Source organism: Lissotriton vulgaris, unplaced genomic scaffold (assembly GCF_964263255.1).
Source record: "Lissotriton vulgaris unplaced genomic scaffold, aLisVul1.2 SCAFFOLD_1508, whole genome shotgun sequence".
Classification (NCBI taxonomy): domain Eukaryota; kingdom Metazoa; phylum Chordata; class Amphibia; order Caudata; family Salamandridae; genus Lissotriton; species Lissotriton vulgaris.
In genome coordinates, this window is record NW_028250127.1 from 546,844 (window position 1) to 572,175 (window position 25,332).

A 25,332-nucleotide genomic window follows, 5' to 3' on the forward strand; every position below is an offset into this window, starting at 1 on the left:
TCATGGAGTCACTAATCAATACATCAATTTAACATAGGGAGCACTTGCACGGTGGCGCTGAATAGCAGTGGCACAGTGCCCAAAGCATATAACCAGCAATACATATCAAAAACAGAGAAGGCAATCCGACAAAATGGAAGGGAGACTCATGCCAATGATGCCAGGTCGAACACAATGTGTGACTGATCTGTATGTAGCGGTAGGTCTCAGTAGCTACTAATTGATATTCTCTGCACTGCCCTGAGAACATCCTGCTTCCTGCAGTTCTCGTCTTTGGTCATTCCAATTACACTGTGTTCCCCAGATATGTTCTGAATGTGAAGGTTTGTCTGGATGTGTGTGAGTAGGGTTTGAATGGGTTGGTGTAAATTTGTATTTTTTTTCTCTCTACCGGGATTTATTTGATTCAGTTGTATGTATTGTCTTCTCATTGTGTGATTATTTATGAATATATAATTAATGTTGAAAATTTAAAGAAGTATGTAAATACATGCATATCAATGAAAATATCTATGACAAAAGAAATGAAATCAAGAATTTATTTTTATAATTGTTGGAATACTTTGTTTAGTTGGTTAACAATTTGGTTTGGGTGCTCACTGTATGTATTGGGATTGATTCCATTGTACAATAATCTAGGTCGTGAGGGAGACTATTGTTGTGTTTTGTTATTTTTCCCCCTCTTCTCTCTGACCGCTATCTGTTCTTTTAGAGGTGGTCCCCCACTTACTGCACTATTCCCTGCAAAGTGTCCATGCTCCCACAGCCCCCCCCCCCCGCTTGGCGATGCCTATCAAGTCTCTTTCAGCAAAACCTCCCAAACTGCCAACAGTTGATAGACTGTCACTGAGTGTCGCAATGGTAAGTTTCCCCTTCCAGCCCAGAAATGCAGTGGCCTTCCTTCATATTAAAATTGCTATTTAGGTGTGTGCGGGCATGATTGCCATGGGTGTCCATCTGTAGAATGCTGCAGGGTAGTCCCAACTCCCAATTTTGTGCCTGCCCATCCTCACAGTAGGCTCAGTCCATGGTGCATAGATCCAACCATTGATCAAGGCCAGATGGGACTCCCAATAATATTTTCATATATCTGGGAAGGCAATTCCATGATTTTACACACTACGCACGTCAGTTTATGCAGGGATATCCGAGGAGGCCTACATCCCAACGAAACAGCCTTAACTACGAGGGGGCCTCCATCCCAAAGAAGCAGTCTCAACTCTGCCTCAAGTTTTTTAAAGAACTCTGGGGGTACTCTATTGGGCATATTTTGGAGCGCGTATAGAAATCTGTCAAACATTTTGAACATCGATACTGTACCCAAGAGCAAGAGCAGCAGCGCTCACCAGTGATCTGCTCACCAAAATCTCAAAGAGCAAGCGTGGATTTTGTTCAAGAAAATCCTCTAGTATGATGGTTAGATATATATCCAGATATTTGAATCCCTTCCCATCACCAGCATTACCCAGATGAGTGGTAGTATAAGTAATCCACTCGCCAGAGGGTATATTGGAGACTTGCTCCCAATTAATAATAAAGACTGCGTAGTTGCCAAAGTTGCGCTGCATCTGCATTTGCTTATAGTGCACTCTGGATCCATTACATAAAGCAGTACATGGTCTGCGTACAAAAACATCCGTTCTTCCTACAAGCAGCCCCAGCACAGCCTTCTGACCAATGGGACTCTTAATCCATGCTGCCACAGGTTCAAAATCTAGTGCAACGACACTGGGTCCACCCTCAAAGAGGAAAGGGGGAGAGCCGGGCAGAGAAGAAGGGTGGTCTATGCAAATTACATATGCCGAATTGTCATATATTTGCTGCAAAATTTAATAAAAATGATTTAAACCAAAAAGAATCTAGTGCAAATATCAAGGGCGATAGGAGGCAGTCCCGCCTTGTTTGGTTCTTTAGCTCACAGATGCTATATCGCGCTCTATTAACCCTGACCCTGGCCAGTGGTTGGCTATATAGGAGTCTTAACCAGTTCTGGAACTGACGGCCTAAACCCAGCCTATCCAAGACTGTACACGAGTAATCCCATTCAAGTGTGTCGAACTTGGCATCGAGGGACATCACTAGCGCCAGTTCCTGTATACTGCTTGAGCATCCCAACACCGCAAAAAGTGAACCCAGGTTAAGCCTCATTCCTCGGTTGGGCATGACTCTCGCCTGAACAGGGTGGACCAGGGTGATTACTAAGCATGGGCGGAAAATCCGTTCCGCTCGCGGATTTTGCGGATTTTCGGTAAATTCGCAATCCGCGAGATTAGCGAATTTCCCACAAAATCCGCGAGCAGCGGATTTTATGGCTTGCTCGCACTGTTCGCGTGAGTTCGCAGCTTCCCAGTTCAACTTCGCGCCCCGCGAATAAGCGCTAAATTGCAGAAATACGATCTTAGCAAAACTGAAACTACTTACCAGGTTCAAAAGTTCAAGCTCATCATTAGTAGCCATTTCCTGTAGTGCTTCCTGAGGGGCCCCTCCAGAGTTCAGTTGCCTACTTGCAACTATTATGTGACCCTGCTCTGACCCTCAGAATAGTTACACATATGCCCCAAAGGTCCTGAATTACAGCTAAGGGAGACAAGCAGGAGCCAGGCTGGAAGTTCAAATCCAGTGACACATTAATCAGCCCCTAATTCATTATTGTCAGTTGGGGCAGGGCAGGTGTTGTAACTAATTTTGCAACAATGAAAGCACTTAGCAAGTGCAAAAGATCACTAATCAGGAAGCACTAAGGAAGCAGGTGCCAGCTAAAAAAATATTCTGTGACACAATCAGCCCCAAATTAATTCAGGTCACTTGAGGCAGGGAAGGTGTGCTTTGCTTTGCCACAATAATGTACACTGGACAACCAGAGGGTGCTGTGATGAAACAGAGGGTGGCATGGGTGGGCCAGAGGGTGGCATGAGTAGTCAGAGAGTGGCAGTGATGAAGAAGAGTGTCCCAAACAGGCTGGACACGTAGAAACAACAAGTTCGCAAAACTTGCGACCCGACAGGTAAGTTCGCGTTTGCGAAATTGTACAAAACCCTCGCAAACTGGCAGAAACCCGCGCGAACACAAAAAAAAAAAATCCGCAAATTCGCGGATTTTGCGGATTGCGAGTTCGCAAATCCGCAAAATTCACGAACGCGAGATTCGCAAAATTCGCCCATGCTTAGTGATTACAACTTTAAGACTAGTTGCTAACATTTTAACCTCTACATTTACTAAGGAGATCGGTTTGTATGAAGCACACTCGTGAGGTGGCTTACCCTCATTTGGTATGAACCACTATGATGGTTCATATTTTTTGTCTGGTGAGAACTGTCCCGTTTGCCATGCCACCTAGTACTTGTGAAGCATGGATTAGAGAGTTTGGTGGCCATATGTTTATAGAGTTGTAGAGGAAATCCATTAGGGCCCCATGACCTTTCCTGACTGCATGCCCCTTATTGTTGCTGCAATTTAACCAGGTTCTATCTTTCTTCTAACTCCGGACAGTCCTCCGGTGGAAAAAGGGGTAACTGTAAATCTTTAAAGAAATCTTGGCTCTTCGTAGTTTATCTGGTGATTGTAGGCAAGTACATTGTACTGTAGTATCTCACAAATTATTCCTCTATAGCTCTTCCATTTTTGTCTGTTACTTCTTTTTGACAGCTGTCACCAGAGACAGCGCCTATCCTCTCACTACTGCCTTATGGAACTCCCATAACGTGAGAGCCAAGTCAACCTGTTCATTCATTTTCAGTAAAACAATGGCAAGTGCTGAAGCAAAGGCCTGTCGGAATCTTTGTTCTTAAGATACCAGAGGTAAATCATGCAGTCCCTCTCACCTAACTCCATTGGACTATATTCAAGCCTTAAGTACCTCTAAAATGAGCAAGTGGTCAGAAATCCCCATGGCTGGTGTCAGGCCCCACTGAAGTCTAACACAGCATTGGGACACAGTTGATGCGCGAAAAGCTGCCATGGGTTCACCGTCTAGAGTAATAAGTATAGCTTTTATCCTTGGTATTGTGTGCCGTCCAAATATCGATCAATCCCAGTGCTCCCAGGAAGGCCAGTTGTGATGTTGGTTGATCCCTCACCCCCTAAGCTGTCGACCCCCCCCACCCCACACCAGCTGTTGCCCTGTCCTGTTCTTCTGAGGCCACAGTGTTTATGTCACCATCCAGAATTAAGGTGCCAAATGGGAGCTGAAGAAGCTGCAAGTCTATTTCAGGAGTGGTTGCATGCAATTTCGATGGAATGTATACGAAACAAAGGTTAACTGTCTGCCCATCCCACTGTCCCAATTGTGCGACATATTTTCCTTGCTCAACTTCAGTCATAGCACAATCTCAGGGTTCTTGGAGGAGCAGCAATTTTCCTAAATCTAAAAGCCCTGTGTTTCCTCAGCACACACCACCAAGTTCGCCCATCACAGACTTCCATGCCACTGTACCCGTTTTAAATACCCTTTTTCTCAACTGTACACTAGGTAAAGTACTACACATTGTCCCACTAATATATCCCCCTTATGGAGCGCCACACCAATTGTCCACTCCACAAAACCTCTTTGTCAGCATCTCATGACTGCCCCTCCCACACCATGACAGTGCTCTTTCCAGGTCAAATAACACTACTTTTTCTTGTACAAAATCTTTACTTGACAAATACGGAATAATGGTTTTGATCAACTTTTAGTTCAGTAATTTGCAGTCAGTGATCCCATTATTCGGGAAGGTAAATAGAACAGCCATTCAGTTGCGCATGCTGAGTGACACCAGCCTGATGACACCAGGGGCATAGCTTAGCCAGTGAGATGGGGGGGGGGGGGGGGCGTTTGGGGGCTGGGGAGGACAGCAGAAGGGCGAATCTCAAATTTACCAACTAAGAAGCAGTATGATGGAGGATGGATTGGAAACTTGACTCAGGGCCCTCAGACCAAACTATCAAGCCACAAATTAGTTTATTGGGGGGGGCACACCCTAAACACCCCCCCTGAAGTTACGCCGCTGGGTGACACTATTGTCTATTTAGGTGTTATTAATGACGCAGGCAAACAAATAAGTATCCCACCTCGTAACTAGGAAAAGATAGGCACTACTCATCAGGATCAGGCAATGAGAGTAGTGCCCAACTTTTACCAGCTACAAGGTGGGATACATATTTGTTTGTCAGTATTAGTTAATGGAAGGGGGGGGCTATGGGGGGCGTTGGGCTATCCCTCCCGTACTTCTTCCAGAAAGAGGTAGAACCTATCTACCCTTCCGGCTTGGATCAGGGCATCCCCTCTTCCTTAAGCCAAGATTTAACAGTATTAATGACGTAATCAGAAGCATAACTAGCCCAGCAAACCATATGCATCTTGAGCTTATTTCTAAGTCATGTAAGGTGCAAGTGACAATTAGTCAATGATTTCTTACCATAACGATACAAATGCTTTAATCAGCCACATAGATCATAAACCTGGTCATCACTGGCCCAATTACCTAATACGATTCAGAAAAGGGGGTGGTGATGAACAGAGTGTCTGAATTAAGCAGACCACTCTTACCCAGTCCAAAGATCAGGGCTTGATCCATCACCGTTTTTTAGCTCACTGCACCATCCCAGCTCAGAACCTGGCTATATGCAAATTATTCTGACCCTGACCCAGTGCATCATGGGAACAGGGCAGACCAAACTACCAAGCCAATTCTTATACTGGGAAGGAAACAAGCTACCGGGGACCGGTTTCTGGCATTTCAGCCGTCTTCGGCCCGGCTTGCTTGAATCCTGATGGTGCAATGAGCTAGGGACTCACATCTGAGTATACCCTTCCACGCTTATGGTGGACAAAAATGATTCAGAAAAAGGGGTGGTGATGAACAGAGTGTCTGAATTAAGCAGACCACTCTTACCCAGTCGAAAGATCAGGGCTTGATCCATCACCGTTTTTTAGCTCACTGCACCATCCCAGCTCAGAACCTGGCTATATGCAAATTAGTCTGACCCTGACCCAGTGCCTCATGGGAACAGGGCAGACCAAACTACCAAGCCAATTCTTATACTGGGAAGGAAACAAGCTACCGGGGACCGGTTTCTGGCATTTCAGCCGTCTTCGGCCCGGCTTGCTTGAATCCTGATGGTGCAATGAGCTAGGGACTCACATCTGAGTATACCCTTCCACGCTTATGGTGGACAAAAATGATTCAGAAAAGGGGGTGGTGATGAACAGAGTGTCTGAATTAAGCAGACCACTCTTACCCAGTCCAAAGATCAGGGCTTGATCCATCACCGTTTTTTAGCTCACTGCACCATCCCAGCTCAGAACCTGGCTATATGCAAATTAGTCTGACCCTGACCCAGTGCCTCATCTCTACCGGGATTTATTTGATTCAGTTGTATGTATTGTCTTCTCATTGTGTGATTATTTATGAATATATAATTAATGTTGAAAATTTAAAGAAGTATGTAAATACATGCATATCAATGAAAATATCTATGACAAAAGAAATGAAATCAAGAATTTATTTTTATAATTGTTGGAATACTTTGTTTAGTTGGTTAACAATTTGGTTTGGGTGCTCACTGTATGTATTGGGATTGATTCCATTGTACAATAATCTAGGTCGTGAGGGAGACTATTGTTGTGTTTTGTTATTTTTCCCCCTCTTCTCTCTGACCGCTATCTGTTCTTTTAGAGGTGGTCCCCCACTTACTGCACTATTCCCTGCAAAGTGTCCATGCTCCCACAGCCCCCCCCCCCGCTTGGCGATGCCTATCAAGTCTCTTTCAGCAAAACCTCCCAAACTGCCAACAGTTGATAGACTGTCACTGAGTGTCGCAATGGTAAGTTTCCCCTTCCAGCCCAGAAATGCAGTGGCCTTCCTTCATATTAAAATTGCTATTTAGGTGTGTGCGGGCATGATTGCCATGGGTGTCCATCTGTAGAATGCTGCAGGGTAGTCCCAACTCCCAATTTTGTGCCTGCCCATCCTCACAGTAGGCTCAGTCCATGGTGCATAGATCCAACCATTGATCAAGGCCAGATGGGACTCCCAATAATATTTTCATATATCTGGGAAGGCAATTCCATGATTTTACACACTACGCACGTCAGTTTATGCAGGGATATCCGAGGAGGCCTACATCCCAACGAAACAGCCTTAACTACGAGGGGGCCTCCATCCCAAAGAAGCAGTCTCAACTCTGCCTCAAGTTTTTTAAAGAACTCTGGGGGTACTCTATTGGGCATATTTTGGAGCGCGTATAGAAATCTGTCAAACATTTTGAACATCGATACTGTACCCAAGAGCAAGAGCAGCAGCGCTCACCAGTGATCTGCTCACCAAAATCTCAAAGAGCGAGCGTGGATTTTGTTCAAGAAAATCCTCTAGTATGATGGTTAGATATATATCCAGATATTTGAATCCCTTCCCATCACCAGCATTACCCAGATGAGTGGTAGTATAAGTAATCCACTCGCCAGAGGGTATATTGGAGACTTGCTCCCAATTAATAATAAAGACTGCGTAGTTGCCAAAGTTGCGCTGCATCTGCATTTGCTTATAGTGCACTCTGGATCCATTACATAAAGCAGTACATGGTCTGCGTACAAAAACATCCGTTCTTCCTACAAGCAGCCCCAGCACAGCCTTCTGACCAATGGGACTCTTAATCCATGCTGCCACAGGTTCAAAATCTAGTGCAACGACACTGGGTCCACCCTCAAAGAGGAAAGGGGGAGAGCCGGGCAGAGAAGAAGGGTGGTCTATGCAAATTACATATGCCGAATTGTCATGTATTTGCTGCAAAATTTAATAAAAATGATTTAAACCAAAAAGAATCTAGTGCAAATATCAAGGGCGATAGGAGGCAGTCCCGCCTTGTTTGGTTCTTTAGCTCACAGATGCTATATCGCGCTCTATTAACCCTGACCCTGGCCAGTGGTTGGCTATATAGGAGTCTTAACCAGTTCTGGAACTGACGGCCTAAACCCAGCCTATCCAAGACTGTACACGAGTAATCCCATTCAAGTGTGTCGAACTTGGCATCGAGGGACATCACTAGCGCCAGTTCCTGTATACTGCTTGAGCATCCCAACACCGCAAAAAGTGAATCCAGGTTAAGCCTCATTCCTCGGTTGGGCATGACTCTCGCCTGAACAGGGTGGACCAGGGTGATTACTAAGCATGGGCGGAAAATCCGTTCCGCTCGCGGATTTTGCGGATTTTCGGTAAATTCGCAATCCGCGAGATTAGCGAATTTCCCACAAAATCCGCGAGCAGCGGATTTTATGGCTTGCTCGCACTGTTCGCGTGAGTTCGCAGCTTCCCAGTTCAACTTCGCGCCCCGCGAATAAGCGCTAAATTGCAGAAATACGATCTTAGCAAAACTGAAACTACTTACCAGGTTCAAAAGTTCAAGCTCATCATTAGTAGCCATTTCCTGTAGTGCTTCCTGAGGGGCCCCTCCAGAGTTCAGTTGCCTACTTGCAACTATTATGTGACCCTGCTCTGACCCTCAGAATAGTTACACATATGCCCCAAAGGTCCTGAATTACAGCTAAGGGAGACAAGCAGGAGCCAGGCTGGAAGTTCAAATCCAGTGACACATTAATCAGCCCCTAATTCATTATTGTCAGTTGGGGCAGGGCAGGTGTTGTAACTAATTTTGCAACAATGAAAGCACTTAGCAAGTGCAAAAGATCACTAATCAGGAAGCACTAAGGAAGCAGGTGCCAGCTAAAAAAATATTCTGTGACACAATCAGCCCCAAATTAATTCAGGTCACTTGAGGCAGGGAAGGTGTGCTTTGCTTTGCCACAATAATGTACACTGGACAACCAGAGGGTGCTGTGATGAAACAGAGGGTGGCATGGGTGGGCCAGAGGGTGGCATGAGTAGTCAGAGAGTGGCAGTGATGAAGAAGAGTGTCCCAAACAGGCTGGACACGTAGAAACAACAAGTTCGCAAAACTTGCGACCCGACAGGTAAGTTCGCGTTTGCGAAATTGTACAAAACCCTCGCAAACTGGCAGAAACCCGCGCGAACACAAAAAAAATAAATCCGCGGATTTTGCGGATTGCGAGTTCGCAAATCCGCAAAATTCACGAACGCGAGATTCGCAAAATTCGCCCATGCTTAGTGATTACAACTTTAAGACTAGTTGCTAACATTTTAACCTCTACATTTACTAAGGAGATCGGTTTGTATGAAGCACACTCGTGAGGTGGCTTACCCTCATTTGGTATGAACCACTATGATGGTTCATATTTTTTGTCTGGTGAGAACTGTCCCGTTTGCCATGCCACCTAGTACTTGTGAAGCATGGATTAGAGAGTTTGGTGGCCATATGTTTATAGAGTTGTAGAGGAAATCCATTAGGGCCCCATGACCTTTCCTGACTGCATGCCCCTTATTGTTGCTGCAATTTAACCAGGTTCTATCTTTCTTCTAACTCCGGACAGTCCTCCGGTGGAAAAAGGGGTAACTGTAAATCTTTAAAGAAATCTTGGCTCTTCGTAGTTTATCTGGTGATTGTAGGCAAGTACATTGTACTGTAGTATCTCACAAATTATTCCTCTATAGCTCTTCCATTTTTGTCTGTTACTTCTTTTTGACAGCTGTCACCAGAGACAGCGCCTATCCTCTCACTACTGCCTTATGGAACTCCCATAACGTGAGAGCCAAGTCAACCTGTTCATTCATTTTCAGTAAAACAATGGCAAGTGCTGAAGCAAAGGCCTGTCGGAATCTTTGTTCTTAAGATACCAGAGGTAAATCATGCAGTCCCTCTCACCTAACTCCATTGGACTATATTCAAGCCTTAAGTACCTCTAAAATGAGCAAGTGGTCAGAAATCCCCATGGCTGGTGTCAGGCCCCACTGAAGTCTAACACAGCATTGGGACACAGTTGATGCGCGAAAAGCTGCCATGGGTTCACCGTCTAGAGTAATAAGTATAGCTTTTATCCTTGGTATTGTGTGCCGTCCAAATATCGATCAATCCCAGTGCTCCCAGGAAGGCCAGTTGTGATGTTGGTTGATCCCTCACCCCCTAAGCTGTCGACCCCCCCCACCCCACACCAGCTGTTGCCCTGTCCTGTTCTTCTGAGGCCACAGTGTTTATGTCACCATCCAGAATTAAGGTGCCAAATGGGAGCTGAAGAAGCTGCAAGTCTATTTCAGGAGTGGTTGCATGCAATTTCGATGGAATGTATACGAAACAAAGGTTAACTGTCTGCCCATCCCACTGTCCCAATTGTGCGACATATTTTCCTTGCTCAACTTCAGTCATAGCACAATCTCAGGGTTCTTGGAGGAGCAGCAATTTTCCTAAATCTAAAAGCCCTGTGTTTCCTCAGCACACACCACCAAGTTCGCCCATCACAGACTTCCATGCCACTGTACCCGTTTTAAATACCCTTTTTCTCAACTGTACACTAGGTAAAGTACTACACATTGTCCCACTAATATATCCCCCTTATGGAGCGCCACACCAATTGTCCACTCCACAAAACCTCTTTGTCAGCATCTCATGACTGCCCCTCCCACACCATGACAGTGCTCTTTCCAGGTCAAATAACACTACTTTTTCTTGTACAAAATCTTTACTTGACAAATACGGAATAATGGTTTTGATCAACTTTTAGTTCAGTAATTTGCAGTCAGTGATCCCATTATTCGGGAAGGTAAATAGAACAGCCATTCAGTTGCGCATGCTGAGTGACACCAGCCTGATGACACCAGGGGCATAGCTTAGCCAGTGAGATGGGGGGGGGGGGGGGGGGGGGCGTTTGGGGGCTGGGGAGGACAGCAGAAGGGCGAATCTCAAATTTACCAACTAAGAAGCAGTATGATGGAGGATGGATTGGAAACTTGACTCAGGGCCCTCAGACCAAACTATCAAGCCACAAATTAGTTTATTGGGGGGGGCACACCCTAAACACCCCCCCTGAAGTTACGCCGCTGGGTGACACTATTGTCTATTTAGGTGTTATTAATGACGCAGGCAAACAAATAAGTATCCCACCTCGTAACTAGGAAAAGATAGGCACTACTCATCAGGATCAGGCAATGAGAGTAGTGCCCAACTTTTACCAGCTACAAGGTGGGATACATATTTGTTTGTCAGTATTAGTTAATGGAAGGGGGGGGCTATGGGGGGCGTTGGGCTATCCCTCCCGTACTTCTTCCAGAAAGAGGTAGAACCTATCTACCCTTCCGGCTTGGATCAGGGCATCCCCTCTTCCTTAAGCCAAGATTTAACAGTATTAATGACGTAATCAGAAGCATAACTAGCCCAGCAAACCATATGCATCTTGAGCTTATTTCTAAGTCATGTAAGGTGCAAGTGACAATTAGTCAATGATTTCTTACCATAACGATACAAATGCTTTAATCAGCCACATAGATCATAAACCTGGTCATCACTGGCCCAATTACCTAATACGATTCAGAAAAGGGGGTGGTGATGAACAGAGTGTCTGAATTAAGCAGACCACTCTTACCCAGTCCAAAGATCAGGGCTTGATCCATCACCGTTTTTTAGCTCACTGCACCATCCCAGCTCAGAACCTGGCTATATGCAAATTATTCTGACCCTGACCCAGTGCATCATGGGAACAGGGCAGACCAAACTACCAAGCCAATTCTTATACTGGGAAGGAAACAAGCTACCGGGGACCGGTTTCTGGCATTTCAGCCGTCTTCGGCCCGGCTTGCTTGAATCCTGATGGTGCAATGAGCTAGGGACTCACATCTGAGTATACCCTTCCACGCTTATGGTGGACAAAAATGATTCAGAAAAGGGGGTGGTGATGAACAGAGTGTCTGAATTAAGCAGACCACTCTTACCCAGTCGAAAGATCAGGGCTTGATCCATCACCGTTTTTTAGCTCACTGCACCATCCCAGCTCAGAACCTGGCTATATGCAAATTAGTCTGACCCTGACCCAGTGCCTCATGGGAACAGGGCAGACCAAACTACCAAGCCAATTCTTATACTGGGAAGGAAACAAGCTACCGGGGACCGGTTTCTGGCATTTCAGCCGTCTTCGGCCCGGCTTGCTTGAATCCTGATGGTGCAATGAGCTAGGGACTCACATCTGAGTATACCCTTCCACGCTTATGGTGGACAAAAATGATTCAGAAAAGGGGGTGGTGATGAACAGAGTGTCTGAATTAAGCAGACCACTCTTACCCAGTCCAAAGATCAGGGCTTGATCCATCACCGTTTTTTAGCTCACTGCACCATCCCAGCTCAGAACCTGGCTATATGCAAATTAGTCTGACCCTGACCCAGTGCCTCATGGGAACAGGGCAGACCAAACTACCAAGCCAATTCTTATACTGGGAAGGAAACAAGCTACCGGGGACCGGTTTCTGGCATTTCAGCCGTCTTCGGCCCGGCTTGCTTGAATCCTGATGGTGCAATGAGCTAGGGACTCACATCTGAGTATACCCTTCCACGCTTATGGTGGACAAAAATGATTCAGAAAAGGGGGTGGTGATGAACAGAGTGTCTGAATTAAGCAGACCACTCTTACCCAGTCCAAAGATCAGGGCTTGATGCCACTATAGGTGTGGCAGGGTATACTCAGACATGAGTCCCTTTCTCACTGCTCCATCAGGATTCAAGCAAGCCGGGCCGAAGACGGCTGAAATGCCAGAAACCGGTCCCCGGTAGCTTGTCTGCTTTCTGGTGAAGAATTGACTTGGTAGTTTAGTCTGCCCTGTTCCCATGATGCACTGGGCCAGGGACAGACTGATTTGCATATAGCCAGGTTCTGAGCTGGGATGGGGCAGTGAGATAAATAACGGTGATGGATCAAGCCCTGATCTTTGGACTGGGTAAGAGTGGTCTGCTCAATTCAGACACTCTGTTCATCACCACCCCCTTTTTCTGAATCAATTACCTAATACAACATCACTAGTCCAATCAATCAGACACACTGTAAGCAGTTCACTCAAGCATGCCAGCAACTTAGCCATTTGTGGATTATAGTTCTAGTCAGTCAAGTAGGTCACCAGTCTAATAAATCCCCTGCTGCCAGTCAAGTGAGTCAAAATTACCAGCAGTCAGGGGGGCGTGGCCAAGATGGCGGGGTGAGCGGACGCTTCTTCCCGCAGCTCCTCCGGCCCGACTAGGCCCGAGCCCTTTTTCGTCAGCTTCTCTCCCCCCGCTGAAGCTCATCGACCGAGGGACGAGTGGCGGAGACCCTGGGGCACATATTGATGCAACTTTGGCCCCGAACGAGCCGGCGGAGGCACGCTTAGAGACGATAAACGAACTGCGGAGCGCTTCGGGGCGGAGCGGAGCGGAGCGCTGGCCTGGTGGCTTGGACAGATCCTGGTGCTGATAACTGGTGGCCGGGCATGGACTTCGCTTGGGTGCCCGCATCTGACGGTGCCCGATTGGGAGCGACGGAGGCTAGCTGCCACAGACTGCCGTCAAGAATGGACCCTGTTGTGTGATCGTGGTGGCCCCTGGATCTGCAGCGATGGCCTACGACATTGAATGGACCCCGGCCCGTCGCAAGTTTGTGACACTGCTCAGAATCTGAGGCCAGGTTTATTGTTTCTCTTCGTTGGCCGGTTGGCCTTGGTTGGGACTCCTATCAGTGACACTGTTTCCCGGTGCGACTTTGGTGGCGCCGTCGGGCTCGGACGATATACCCGGCTACGCCCACCCGCCATCTTGTCTTCCAGGCGACGGTGACGAAGCCCTCCTATAGTGCCGCCCGGGGACGACTTCTGCACCCCTGGCCCAGCAAAGCTCTTCCTTCCTGAGGGACATTGCAGCCTGGGTCCCCCTGGTAAGGGCCAGCGTCTGACTTTAGGCTGGGCTGTGAGTCGCCTTCTACGAAAGGATTGACCCGCCATTTTGTCCTCTGTGGCGCAGATCCCTTGGTGCCCCTACTATCACGGGCATTCCCCCTGGCGGCGCTCTGCCAGCTGTTGGAGACTCATCGGAACCGAAGCCTGCTGCTAGTGACCCGAGCTCGCATCCCCGCCTGAGTGGAGTGTGGTAGCTTACGGGGCACGAATGTCAGGGAACCGAGGATCAAGGAAAGGGGACCGCACCCTGCCGGACATGCTTGGCAGGGCCCAGCAGCAGCGGGACAGGGCGCAACCGTCCCCGAGCTCTTCAAGGGCTGCAGCGGACCCGACTGGAGGCGAGCCCCCCGTCACGAGGTCCTTCATGGAAGATCTGTTCAGCTCGCTTACGGCCGACTTCCAGACGCTGAAGCAGGAGGTGGCCAGCGAAGTGCGCAAGGTCTGTAGAGAGGTGGAGGGCCTGGGCGAACGGATGGAGTCGGCGGAGGCAGCGGCTCAACGGAGGGACGAAGAGATTGTCCATTTGCAGCAAGACGTTCTCCGCCTCAGGGAGCTACATGTCGAACTCCAAGCGCACAATGAGGACCTGGAGAACAGGTCAAGAAGGAACAACATCCGAGTTCGGGGTGTACCGTCCGCGGATGAGGGGACAGATCTGACGGGCTACCTGAAGGACTTGTTTCGAGAGATTCTGGGAGAACCCGCGGATTTCCCGATCCGAATCGATAGAGCCCACAGAGTCGGCCGACAGCGACAGTCGACGGCACCTCCACCGGACATCTTGGCCTACCTCCCGGATTTCCCGGTGAAGGAGCGCATCATGGCCGAAGCCCGCAGAAAGCAACCGTTGACCTTCCGCGATCGCCCTGTGGCACTGTATCAGGACCTGTCCGCTATTACACTACAGAAGCGCAGGTCCTTCAAAATTGCAACAGATTTCCTGCGAGAGCATGAGACGCCGTACTCTTGGGGGCATCCCTTTCGCCTGATATTCCGCTGGAACGGAGTGCTCCACCAGCTGCGTTCCTTGCAAGATGTCTGCGGTATCCTGGGCCTCACGGCCACGGAAGAAGGAGAAGCAACACCGAGCTGGAGGCGCTCGGATAGGGGAGGACGGCGGAGATCAGCGAGGAGGAGGTCGGCGGCGAGTGTTGGACGGCCGGACTCGCCCACTATCAGGGCAGACATGGCCAGCGCACTGAGGGAAGCAGCCAGGGACTCGGTTGCAACGAACGGTGTCGCCTTGACGGCGTAAACTCACTCCGGGGGGAGATGGACATAGCTTCTTCAGTGCCAGGTTTGGGGGGTGGCGGGAAGAACGAGTGGCTGGACGTCCACTTTTACTACTTTCCACGGACTTGTCCGTTTTGGGACTTGACTGGGACAATGGGTTGTTTGTGCACGGGTGGGGAGTTGGCCAGTTGCCATGGGTCTGTTTTGGGGGGGGTTGGGAGTTGCTCAGGGGTTGAGGGGGTACCGTCCAATGTCTCAAATGTTATTGCTTGGCTCTATTTTGCTTGTCCTGCGCTGCTGGCCCGCGCCCCTCTTTCGCTTATAGTCTGCCCGTGGCTTAGCGTTTCCGGTTTCCCAGGGATATGTCGTCATTGAAGGTAGTGACCCTTAATGTTAAGGGTCTGAATAACCCTGTGAAGCGAAGGGCGATCTTATCTCTGCTGGAGGGGACACAGGCCGATATATGCCTTCCGCAGGAAACCCATTTACTATCACGGGATTGTCATAGGATGCGCTCTGCTAAGTTCCCAACTCAGTTTTTCTCCTCTGCTGCATCTAAGACCGCGGGGGTAGCCATCCTGCTAGCGAGTTCCTTCAGGGGGGAGGTATTGTACAAATTTGCGGAACAGAAGGGGAGGCTATTGGCATACCGCCTCCGCCTGGGGGACACGACGTTCACTGTTGGCTCCTTATATAGCCCAAATGTCCACCAAGAGCGCTTTCTGGACTCCGTGCTGGTAGATGTGACTGCCTCCCCCGATCGCCATATCATACTGGGGGGTGATTTGAATATTGTCTTTGATTCTACACTAGACAGATCAGCGCAGCGATACCCGCAGACTGGGGAACTTTCACAGGCTGGGAAGGCCCGAATCACTGACATGGATTTGCATGATCTTTGGCGCACCCTCCACCCCACAGACAGGGACTACTCCTACTATTCCCATGCGCACCGGACAGACGCACGGCTGGACTACTTATTGGTTAGTGGACCGATGCGTGCCGCTGCCACGGCGGCGGACATTGGGGTCCTCTCGCTATCTGACCATGCGCCGGTCGTGGGCTCATTTGCATTGCGGTGGTGAAGCATATTGAGGAAGCGATTCGGGAATACCAGGCACACAATGATAACACGGACACCTCGCCAGCGACACAGTGGGCGGCACTGAAGGCGGTTCTTAGGGGGGAATTCATATCCATCTCCTCCGCAGAGAATAGGGAGAGACAGCGCAAGAGGGAAGAGTTGACTGCCCAGGTCCGGGAATTGGAACAGGTCCATTAGCCGTACCGGAGCTCCAAGGGTTTGGAGGCAGCTGAAGGCTGCTAGGAAGCTCCTATCGGCGTTGGACATGGATAGAGCGGAATACGCAGCGCTGCGTCTAAAACATGCGTTTTATACAGGAGGGGATAGGTGTGGCAAGCTCTTGGCAAATAGGCTTCGTATCGCGCACCAACGTAACGTGGTGAAGGAGCTACTCGGTGCTGACGGTGTGGCGGTCTCTGATGACGCCACGTGGCGGAAACGTTCTGTAGTTTCTATGAAGCGTTGTACACGGGGGAACCCCCCTCGACGCAGGATGCCTCGGAATATTTGGAGTCAGTGACCCTTCCGGCGCTGGACTCTGCTCAGGCGGAACACCTCGAGCGCAGCATCCACGTAGAGGAGGTGGTATCGGCGATAGCGAGGCTCAAACACGGGAAAGCTCCGGGCCCGGACGGTTACACGTCCTTGTTCTATAAAACCTTTTGCCCGGTCGTGGCCCCTATCCTCACCCGCCTGTTTAACTCCTTTTCGGAGCCGGGCGCCATCCCACCGGACCTGTTAAGGGCAACGGTATCAGTGATCCCGAAACCTGGGAAGGACCGGGCCCTATGCGGCTCATACAGGCCTATCTCACTCCTGAACGTCGACCTTAAATTGTACACGGGAATTTTAGCGTCTAGGCTGGTTCTGCATCTGCCAGGCCTGGTTGAGGCTGATCAAGCTGGCTTTGTGCCTGGCAGACAGACGGTCGTTAACACCAAGAGAGTGGCTCACATTCTGGAGAAAGCCTCGCGGATCCCAGGCGAGCGGATGCTGCTGTCGGTGGATGCTGAGAAGGCATTCAACCGGGTTCACTGGCCTTATCTCGAGCGGGTGCTCCGGAAACTAGGTATTGGAGACAAATTCTGCTCGATGGTCTTCAACTGCTACAAGCGCCCGTCGGCGACAGTGAGAGTCAATGGGTGCAGCTCCCGTAGTTTTGCGATCAAACGGGGCACTAGGCAGGGGTGCCCGCTCTCCCCACTCCTCTTTGCTCTTTACATGGAGCCGTTTGCCCAGAGAATTCGTCAGAACCCAGATGCGGTCGGGATCAAGATGGGGCAGTATGTCCACACGGTCAGTCTTTATGCAGACGACGTCCTGTTAACTTTGGACGATCCTAGACGGGCCCTCCCGGCTTGTATTCATGAACTAGACGCTTTTTCGAAAGTGGCTGGTTTTAAGATGAACATGAGCAAGTCGGTGGCTTTGGATGTGTCCCAGGCCGCAGATACTAGACGAGATCTGCAGCGGCTCTTTCCCATGCAGTGGTCGTCATCTCTGGTGCCGTACCTGGGGATTCTACTAGCGCCAACGTTGCCAGCGATGGTAAGGGCCAACTATGCCTCTCTCAGCAGGAAAATCAAGGAGGAACTGGGCCGCTGGAGTAAGAGCCTACTGTCTTGGCTCGGCAGAATTGCTGCGGTCAAGATGACGGTTCTGCCCCAGATTCTATACCTCTTCCGAGCCTTACCGCTCCAGCCTCCCGTGGGCTGGATTAGACAGACACAAGCTGACATCGCGCGCTTCGTCTGGCAAGGCCGCAAACCGAGGATGAAGAGGGTTCTCTCCACGCTGGCTCCGGAGGCAGGGGGCCTTGGCATCCCGGACCTCCGGAAATACTTCCAGGCGGCGCAGTTGCGCTACCTAGTGGAGTGGAGCAGGTGGGAATCCGACAAGCATTGGCTTTTTCAGGACCAAGCAGTGGTGGGGCGCATCCTCCAGGAGGTTCCATTCATGCGCCGGGCTCACCGCCCTCGAAATCTCTACGCTTCCTTCGTTACGCGAGTTCCCTTAAGGGTATGGGACACAGTCAGCGAGGTTCGTGAACTCACTACGTTTCCCTCACCTTTCACCCCCGATAGCGGACAATCCTGATTTCTCCCCCGGGATGGAGCCAGGTGCTTTCTCTCACTGGAGGGCGGCGGGCTGCCGAGCGCTCTTCCAGATCTATGGGCCGGAGGGGGTAGTCTCCTTTCAGCAAATGAAACAGGAGTTCCATTTATCTGAGTCGGACAGGCTGCGATATATGCAGGTCAGGCACTGGGCGCTTCAACCCCAGGTGCGGGACACTGCTGATCGTCAGATAACGACATACGAACGGTGGTTGGTGACGCGCGCTTCTGACGCTAAGCTGATCACTGATCTATATAAATTCCTACAGCCCCCTCAGTTTCACTTCTATAATCCGGGCAGGGAACGCTGGAACAGAGAACTGGGAAGGACGCTTAGCCATAAGGAATGGGATCAAATTGCGCACCGTGCGAGACACTCTGCATATCATACAGGCCTCACGGAAACGCTCACCAAGGTGTCTACGTACTGGTATTACACCCCGGAGAGGCTCCATGAAATGAACAGACCTATTGAGAAGGCGTGCTGGAGGGGTTGTGGTCGGGTGGGGACCCTTACACATATACTTTGGGATTGTCCTTTGTTAGAGGCTTACTGGAAGGAAGTTCTTGACGAGATTGATGTTCATTTTGCAACTGAATTGCCACGCTTTCCGGCGTATGTATTGCTAGGCCTTCCTAATGGCCTGATGTACCCGCTGAAGTCCCGTAGGGGCAGGCAAATTGCGATAGCGCTGGGTTCAGCGATTCAGAACATCTTGATCCACTGGCGTACCACCACAGTCCCCTCCATCACAGGCTGGCTGCACAGGCTTTGGCACGTGCTAGGTATGGAGAAATTATCGCTTATGGTGGCGGGGGACGTGGACCAATTTGATGAGCTATGGCAACCCTTCCACGCGCTTCTGACTACTGAATTCAGGGAACTCACTTGCCCGAGATACCTCAGACTTCTGAGATTAACACCGCCGGTGATTTCAACCGACTAAGGAGACACAAGATCTGGGCTCGCGGGGGGGGGGGGGGGAGAGGAGTGGCGGGAGGGCAGGTTGTGTTATCAGCTGAGTACTGGACGGGGGGGGGGGAGGCGTTGTTTGGGGGGGGGGGTTCTGGGGGTGGTGGGGTTGGTCTCCTGCATTATTGCTTTTCCTTTTCTGGTCTGCTTGATGGTGTCGACTGTACTTAGCTTTTATCATTTGCCATTGTTTTTTTTTCTTTACAGTAGCTTTGTCCACCATCGCACTCATAAATTTGTGCTCAGCTTTTCTCACCTGATTGTATGTAACCCTACCCCTCATGTTCCCTTGCCTCCTATTTTTTGTCTTAATAAAATGCTTTAAACCTAAAATTACCAGCAGTCAGCCTGGTCAGCCATATGTATCAGTGCCTCAAGATATTCAAGTGCAAAAAGAACAACTGATGGACAGAATGTTGAACAATGTCAAACACTCACCCCAGTACAAACATCTGGGCCTCAATTCATCGTAAAGTTATCGCGTCACTGATCCAACCACGTGGCAGCGGCTAAGATGCATTTGTCAAAGTTAAATTAAGGTAACCAGTTGGAGTCAAAACTTGGCCTGCAAGTGGATTGCTAAGGCTGAAGCCTTTTCTCAAGTAATAATTAAAGGTAATTGTTAAAAACATGGTTTTCATTTTAAACCGTAGATACCTGAGATCATTGAAGAAGGTTTCGAGCTCTTCTCGCTGCTCATCGAGGGAGAGGTCTATGTCCAGGTAGCTGCTGTTACTTGCCAGCTGCACGGTACAGTCTTCCAGCTGAAATCAGTAAAGAGTACAGAGTTAAAACACATGCCATAGTACTGCAGTATAGTGACCAACTGCAGAGTCTTCCATTGACGTTAAGGGCTTTGAAGCAGACTTTGGTGGCAGATAACACGTTTTAAGTCTCAGAAAAAATATTTGCTGGCTTAAACTAGCTGACCATTCGAACATCACTTAAATGTCACCACTCTCTCGGACCCAAAGCAGCCTTTCTATTGGTGATCACGCTGCTGTGGTGTCATTAAGGATATACTTTTACCAGATCCAGACTAGCCTCTTAATGTTCAATAGAACAATACTGCTATTCCCTTGGCCACCTGATAAGGCAGTGCTTCTATAAGATGACCTAAAGGACAAAGCAGCCTTAAGGGGTCACAAAATTATTGTCAAAGTTGCCAAAAACTGATTTTTTTTATAAACGTGAAATGCTTAATCAGCCAAAATGCTGTTCTGCCTGGAGTGCGGAAAAAGTTTTGCAATAGTGTATCTGCACGACCAAGCCTTTGAAGAAGTAATTTGCTTCAAAGTTTTACTTCAAACAAAGCCTCTAAAGCTCAATTCTAGGGGCTTAAAAAGAAACCTATAGCTCAACTTTAGTTGTTGCATAGAAATGGGGTAAAATTGCTTTTTTGTTTTGCAGATTTACACAGCACAAACTCGACCCGAAGGTATTGGAGCGCTTTACATGAGCACCAGTTACGTTTACACAAAGACACATTCATTTTTGGTAGGCACGGGGAGATCAAGTGATTTGCCCAGAATCACAGGATGCTGAGCCAAGGCCCGAACGCTGTTCTCCAGCTCCAAAGTAGGCAGCTCTAACCCTCCTCATCAAGATACTGCTTGCAGTGAATTATTTATTTAATCTGAAAATGATTCAATATAAACAACTGATCAGAATCAGACATTTTATTTGCATAATTAATTAAAATTAATACAACATGTACATGATAAAAAATTACAATATAATTTTTTTTTTTAAACTGCAATTGTGTATCGCTGTCTCCGTTTTGTTAGGGCCGGTGCGTATTAGGTCTTTGAATTAAAAGGTTCCCTGATGGCCCGCCAGTTGGCTCATCCTCCTGTTCAATTAATTCTAAGGCTTTTTTTGCTATAGCCAAAGATTTGACCCCCCGGCAAGCCAGGATTATAGAGGATCCTCCAAGCCAGCTTGTAACTGCGTATCTGCAGGAACTAATTTTTAACTCGTTGAAGATAGGTACCTATCAGAGCCGGACATGTGCAAAAAAAGGTGTACAAGTGATTCCATTTTGTACCCACAGAGACAGCATTTTTCCGTCTGGTCAGACTGTTTCCAGGACGGTAGCAAGTCCTTTGCCACGTGCATCCCCATCCGATAGGCTAGAAATTCTTTTTTTAGATGGCCACTGAAGTGTGTTACTAAATATGCAAGTGGTTTTAGGGTTTTAAAAGAGTTCATAATGGTCCAGCTGTGCCGACGTTTTGCCAATAGATCTTTGTCCTACAAAAAGGATTTCCTTTTTGCTGCCGCGTTAGCTTGTTTGCTTAGGCTAGCTTTGTCTGTCCCCGATTTCCAGGCTGGTTCCAGCTCCAACTTTTCCACACAGAGTTTCAGGTACTTTCCCCAAGTGTTCGGTGTATTAGTTTCCCCCTGTTTTTTTATTTCCTCCCAACTCAGCCAGTCAAGTGAATCTGAGTCTGCTGCTCGAAGTTTGCAACAGAGTTTCACGAAGCCGCTCATGCTCCGGAACTTCATATTTAGCAGGCCGAATTCTAGCCTAACTTGAGAGGCTGAGGCGGATTTAGGCAGATTGAAAACCGCTTTATAGATTTTTATCTGTAGAGCGTTTAAAAGATCAACCTCCTTGCCACACCACATAACTAGACCGTAAGTTAGAGTGGGCATAATTTGTGCTGCCATTACTTTTAATAAGTGGTTGTGATTTGGACAATCCATTTTGTTTTTTAAGGAGCGGTGCGCGAAAATTAAGGATTCTGCTTTTGCTTTTAATGAGGTTCTGTGATCCTTGTGGCTTTCACCTTTTGTTAGTGTTATTCCCAAGTACTTGTAATACTCTTGTTCTTTCACTATTACCCCTTGGGCAGTCCATTTGTACCTTAATTTTTTCTGATCCACGAGCCGAACCACTTTGGTTTTTTCTTTGTTTAGTTCGAGGCTTTCTCGTTCTAAATACGATGTTAGTTTGTTAATGGCCCTTTGTAGGCAGATTGGGGTTTGACTCAACAAAACTATATCGTCTGCATATTGTAAGAAGTGTATTGATTTGTTTGCCAGAGAAGGAGGGTGACTATCTACTGAGACGATCTCGCTTGAGAGATCAGAGAGAAAAAGATTAAAGAGGGTAGGAGCTAATACGCAGCCTTGTTTTAAGCCTTGGTGCGTTTGAATGCTCCTAGTTGTACTGCCTCCATTGCCTAATTTCACTCTTGCCCAGGTGTGATGATGAAGGGCTTTGATGGCTGTTAAGAGTTGGTGTGGCAATCCCCAGATCTCTAGTTTGCCCCACAAGCGCTCTCGGTTCACCCGGTCAAAGGCTGATTTAATGTCTATGAAACAGGCGTACAAACGAATGCCTTTCGCTATCGCAGTATCCTTTAGGATAGACAGACAAGTTAGGTTAGTTATTGTTCCCATTCCTTGCCTGAATCCTGTTTGGAATAATGGCATGATCCTTGTTTCTGTTATCCACGCTTGTAGGTAAAGTAGAAGGCAGGAGGCATATGTTTAGCTTCAACGTCTAATAATGATATCAGTCCATAGTTTTTGGGGTTACGGTGGTCGCTGTGCTTAAAAATGGGATGGATAATACTACCATTCCAGGATGCAGGTAACTCTGGTTCTCTGTATACTTGATTGAACAATGGCGTTAGGGTATCTGACCACAGATCTGGATGATGTTTAAAGATTGCGTTCGGTAGGCCATTTAGGCCTGCTGCGCCCTCTGACTTTAATCTTAAAATGATTTTACACAATTCCTTTATGGAGGTAAGGTCGTCTGGCTCCTTCTGCCCGTTCGATAGTCTTTCATGTTCAGGATCCCTGTACTCCTTGCCATTTGCTCTTTTTAAATTTTCCAAATTATCTTTAGCTGCCCATGAACCGTTTGCAAGGCCTTGATCTGTTTTGCTGTATAAAGCTTGTACATGTCTAGTCCAGGTATCGGCCCGACCCCGGCTTCTTGTTGGAGTTTTACCCCTTGATTTAAATCATTTATAATACCCCAGAAGTCTCGGCTGTTTTGATGTTTCCCCTCTATTAACAGTTTGTTCCAGATGGTTTCTTTGTATTTGTACTTAGCAGCCCTCAGTGCCTTCCTGTAGATACTCCTGGCACTCCTTAGTTTAGATTTATTTACCACTGACCCTGATGCTTTTTGGCTTGCTAGTGTTCGAACCTCCTTTGCAACCATTCTTTTTTTAGCTCTTAACTCTGTGTCAAACCATGGCTCCTTCTTAATGTTACATTTGCTGCGGGTCCCTGGCCTTGCTGGGAATTTATCCTGCAAGACCTGAATCAGTTTCTCCCAGTTGGGTACTCGTTCCTCTTCCTTTTGAGTTCCAAGATTTACCAAATGGGTTTTTACTAGGTCCGTCATTTTACCCAGTCCTTCACTGCGCCATTTTAATTTCCTCAAGTTGAAGTTTGAAGAGTGGAGCAGAAGGGAGGTCGTTTTGGCGCCGTACTGGGTACAATGTTCAGCCTTATTAGTTGTGGAAAATGGTCACTTTCTGCCCGCTGTTCTATGTGAAAGGATTCGATACGGGGAAGTAACTCTTCACTTACTATTGAATAGTCAATTATTGAGTGCGCCCTGCCACTCAAATATGTGCCGGCTGCCGGCCTATCCCCCTTGTTGTTGCCATTCAGAATTGATAAACCATGTTCAGTTAGATTAGAGGCTAACTTTTTTCCAATACAGTCAGTGGACTTCACCTTCGCTTTTTTGTGGTCAATGAGCATGTTGTTAAAATCTCCTGAGATAACCAACGGGTGCAGTAAGTAGGTCCTTTGCATGGCCTTAATAAGTGACACAAGAATAGCATACTTTTCTTTTTGAGATTTTTTATCTGGATGAATGTAGACGTTAAATAACAACATTTGCCACGGTGTTGCCCCCTGCGTCGGGGTTTCGAAGATTCTGATCACTTGGGCCCACTTTAGGCCCACGTCTATCTCCTCTGAACACCAGTTGTATTTGTGGGTTATATAGGTCGATAATCCGCCCCGGGGGTGTCCATGCTTGGAGAAGCTTTCCGCGTGTATATGGTGTCCCTTAAAACCTGGAATTGGTGAGGGATGTAATATCCATGTCTCCTGAGTCATGATTATGTCTTGTCGTAGGAAGAATGCTAGGGTTTCGTGATCATGGGCCATTTCTCGAAATCCGTGCACGTTCCACGAACAGATTGAAACTATAGATTTCTTCGTTAGATTTTGAGGGGGCATCTCGTTCCGTACGGTTACTAAGGGATTTGGGTCTGGGTTAGGTAGCTTTATTGCTCAGGACATTGGGTACCCAACAACTGATTAATATAAATTGGAATCAGAACATACGTAAAATTGTGCAAAAAAAAAAATCTTTGTTGCAATGGTACGACGACGGGTTAGCATATTTCACCTTCTAAAGTTTTGTAAAAGAAGAAAAGAGGGGACGTGACCAGCCAAGATGACTGAGTAGATGTAATCCACGAGTGCTCCACTGCAAGCCAAGTGCACAGTCTTAGCCTGGCAGCGTAATTTTATGTCAGGACTGGAGGCGAGGATTATGCCATCTTTCTTCACTTTCACGAACAGCAGCGAAGATACAAGACAACTACATTTCCCATGAAACAAAGGGAACACGTAGTCAAGCAAAAACACATGGTAACAACCAATCAAAGTATATAGATCCAATGTCCAATCAGGGCTCAGGAGGCCCAACATAGTTCATCAACAGTGTCCTCTCTTCCTCTTTCTTCGCTGCTAAGCAGCAAGTGAAGTACTCTTCAGTTTTCTGTCTAGTGCTTTGTTATGCTAATGATGTTTATTTGACGGGCGTGGCTTCGCGCCGTAGTTACGAATGCTTGATTATTCTAATGATGTTGTTCTACGATGAGCGCGGCTTGCGCTGTTTCTCTAAATGCCCTTAATGCTATGTATGCTAATTACGTTTTTCCTAAGTCGGGCGCTGCTTCGCGCCGCGTATTTGATGTTGCGTTACTCTGCGGCTTTGTGCGCTTTGATCGGCAGAGCGTGTGTTTTCATTTTTGGCAAGCGTTCCTTGCAGTTTATCTCGTGTGGGCTGCGCTGTGGAGATTTTAGCCGCGGGCACGGTCTCCCGTCCCTACCCGGCTTCTCGCTGGTTGTGGTTCGTGGCCT

General features: G+C 48.0%; 1 protein-coding gene across 1 annotated transcript in view; it reads right to left on the reverse strand.

Moving 5' to 3' along the window:
• LOC147663358 (FH1/FH2 domain-containing protein 1-like) overlaps positions 1 to 23,569 on the reverse strand; it is a 483,979-nt gene extending 460,410 nt beyond the window's left edge. The window contains exons 1-2 of the mRNA XM_086950500.1: positions 23,330 to 23,569; positions 19,858 to 19,964 (exon numbers count right to left, since the gene is read on the reverse strand). Of these exons, the coding sequence (XP_086806626.1) occupies positions 19,858 to 19,964; positions 23,330 to 23,569 (347 nt within the window). The remainder of the gene's footprint in view (positions 1 to 19,857; positions 19,965 to 23,329) is intronic.
• Positions 23,570 to 25,332: the final 1,763 nt, after the last annotated feature.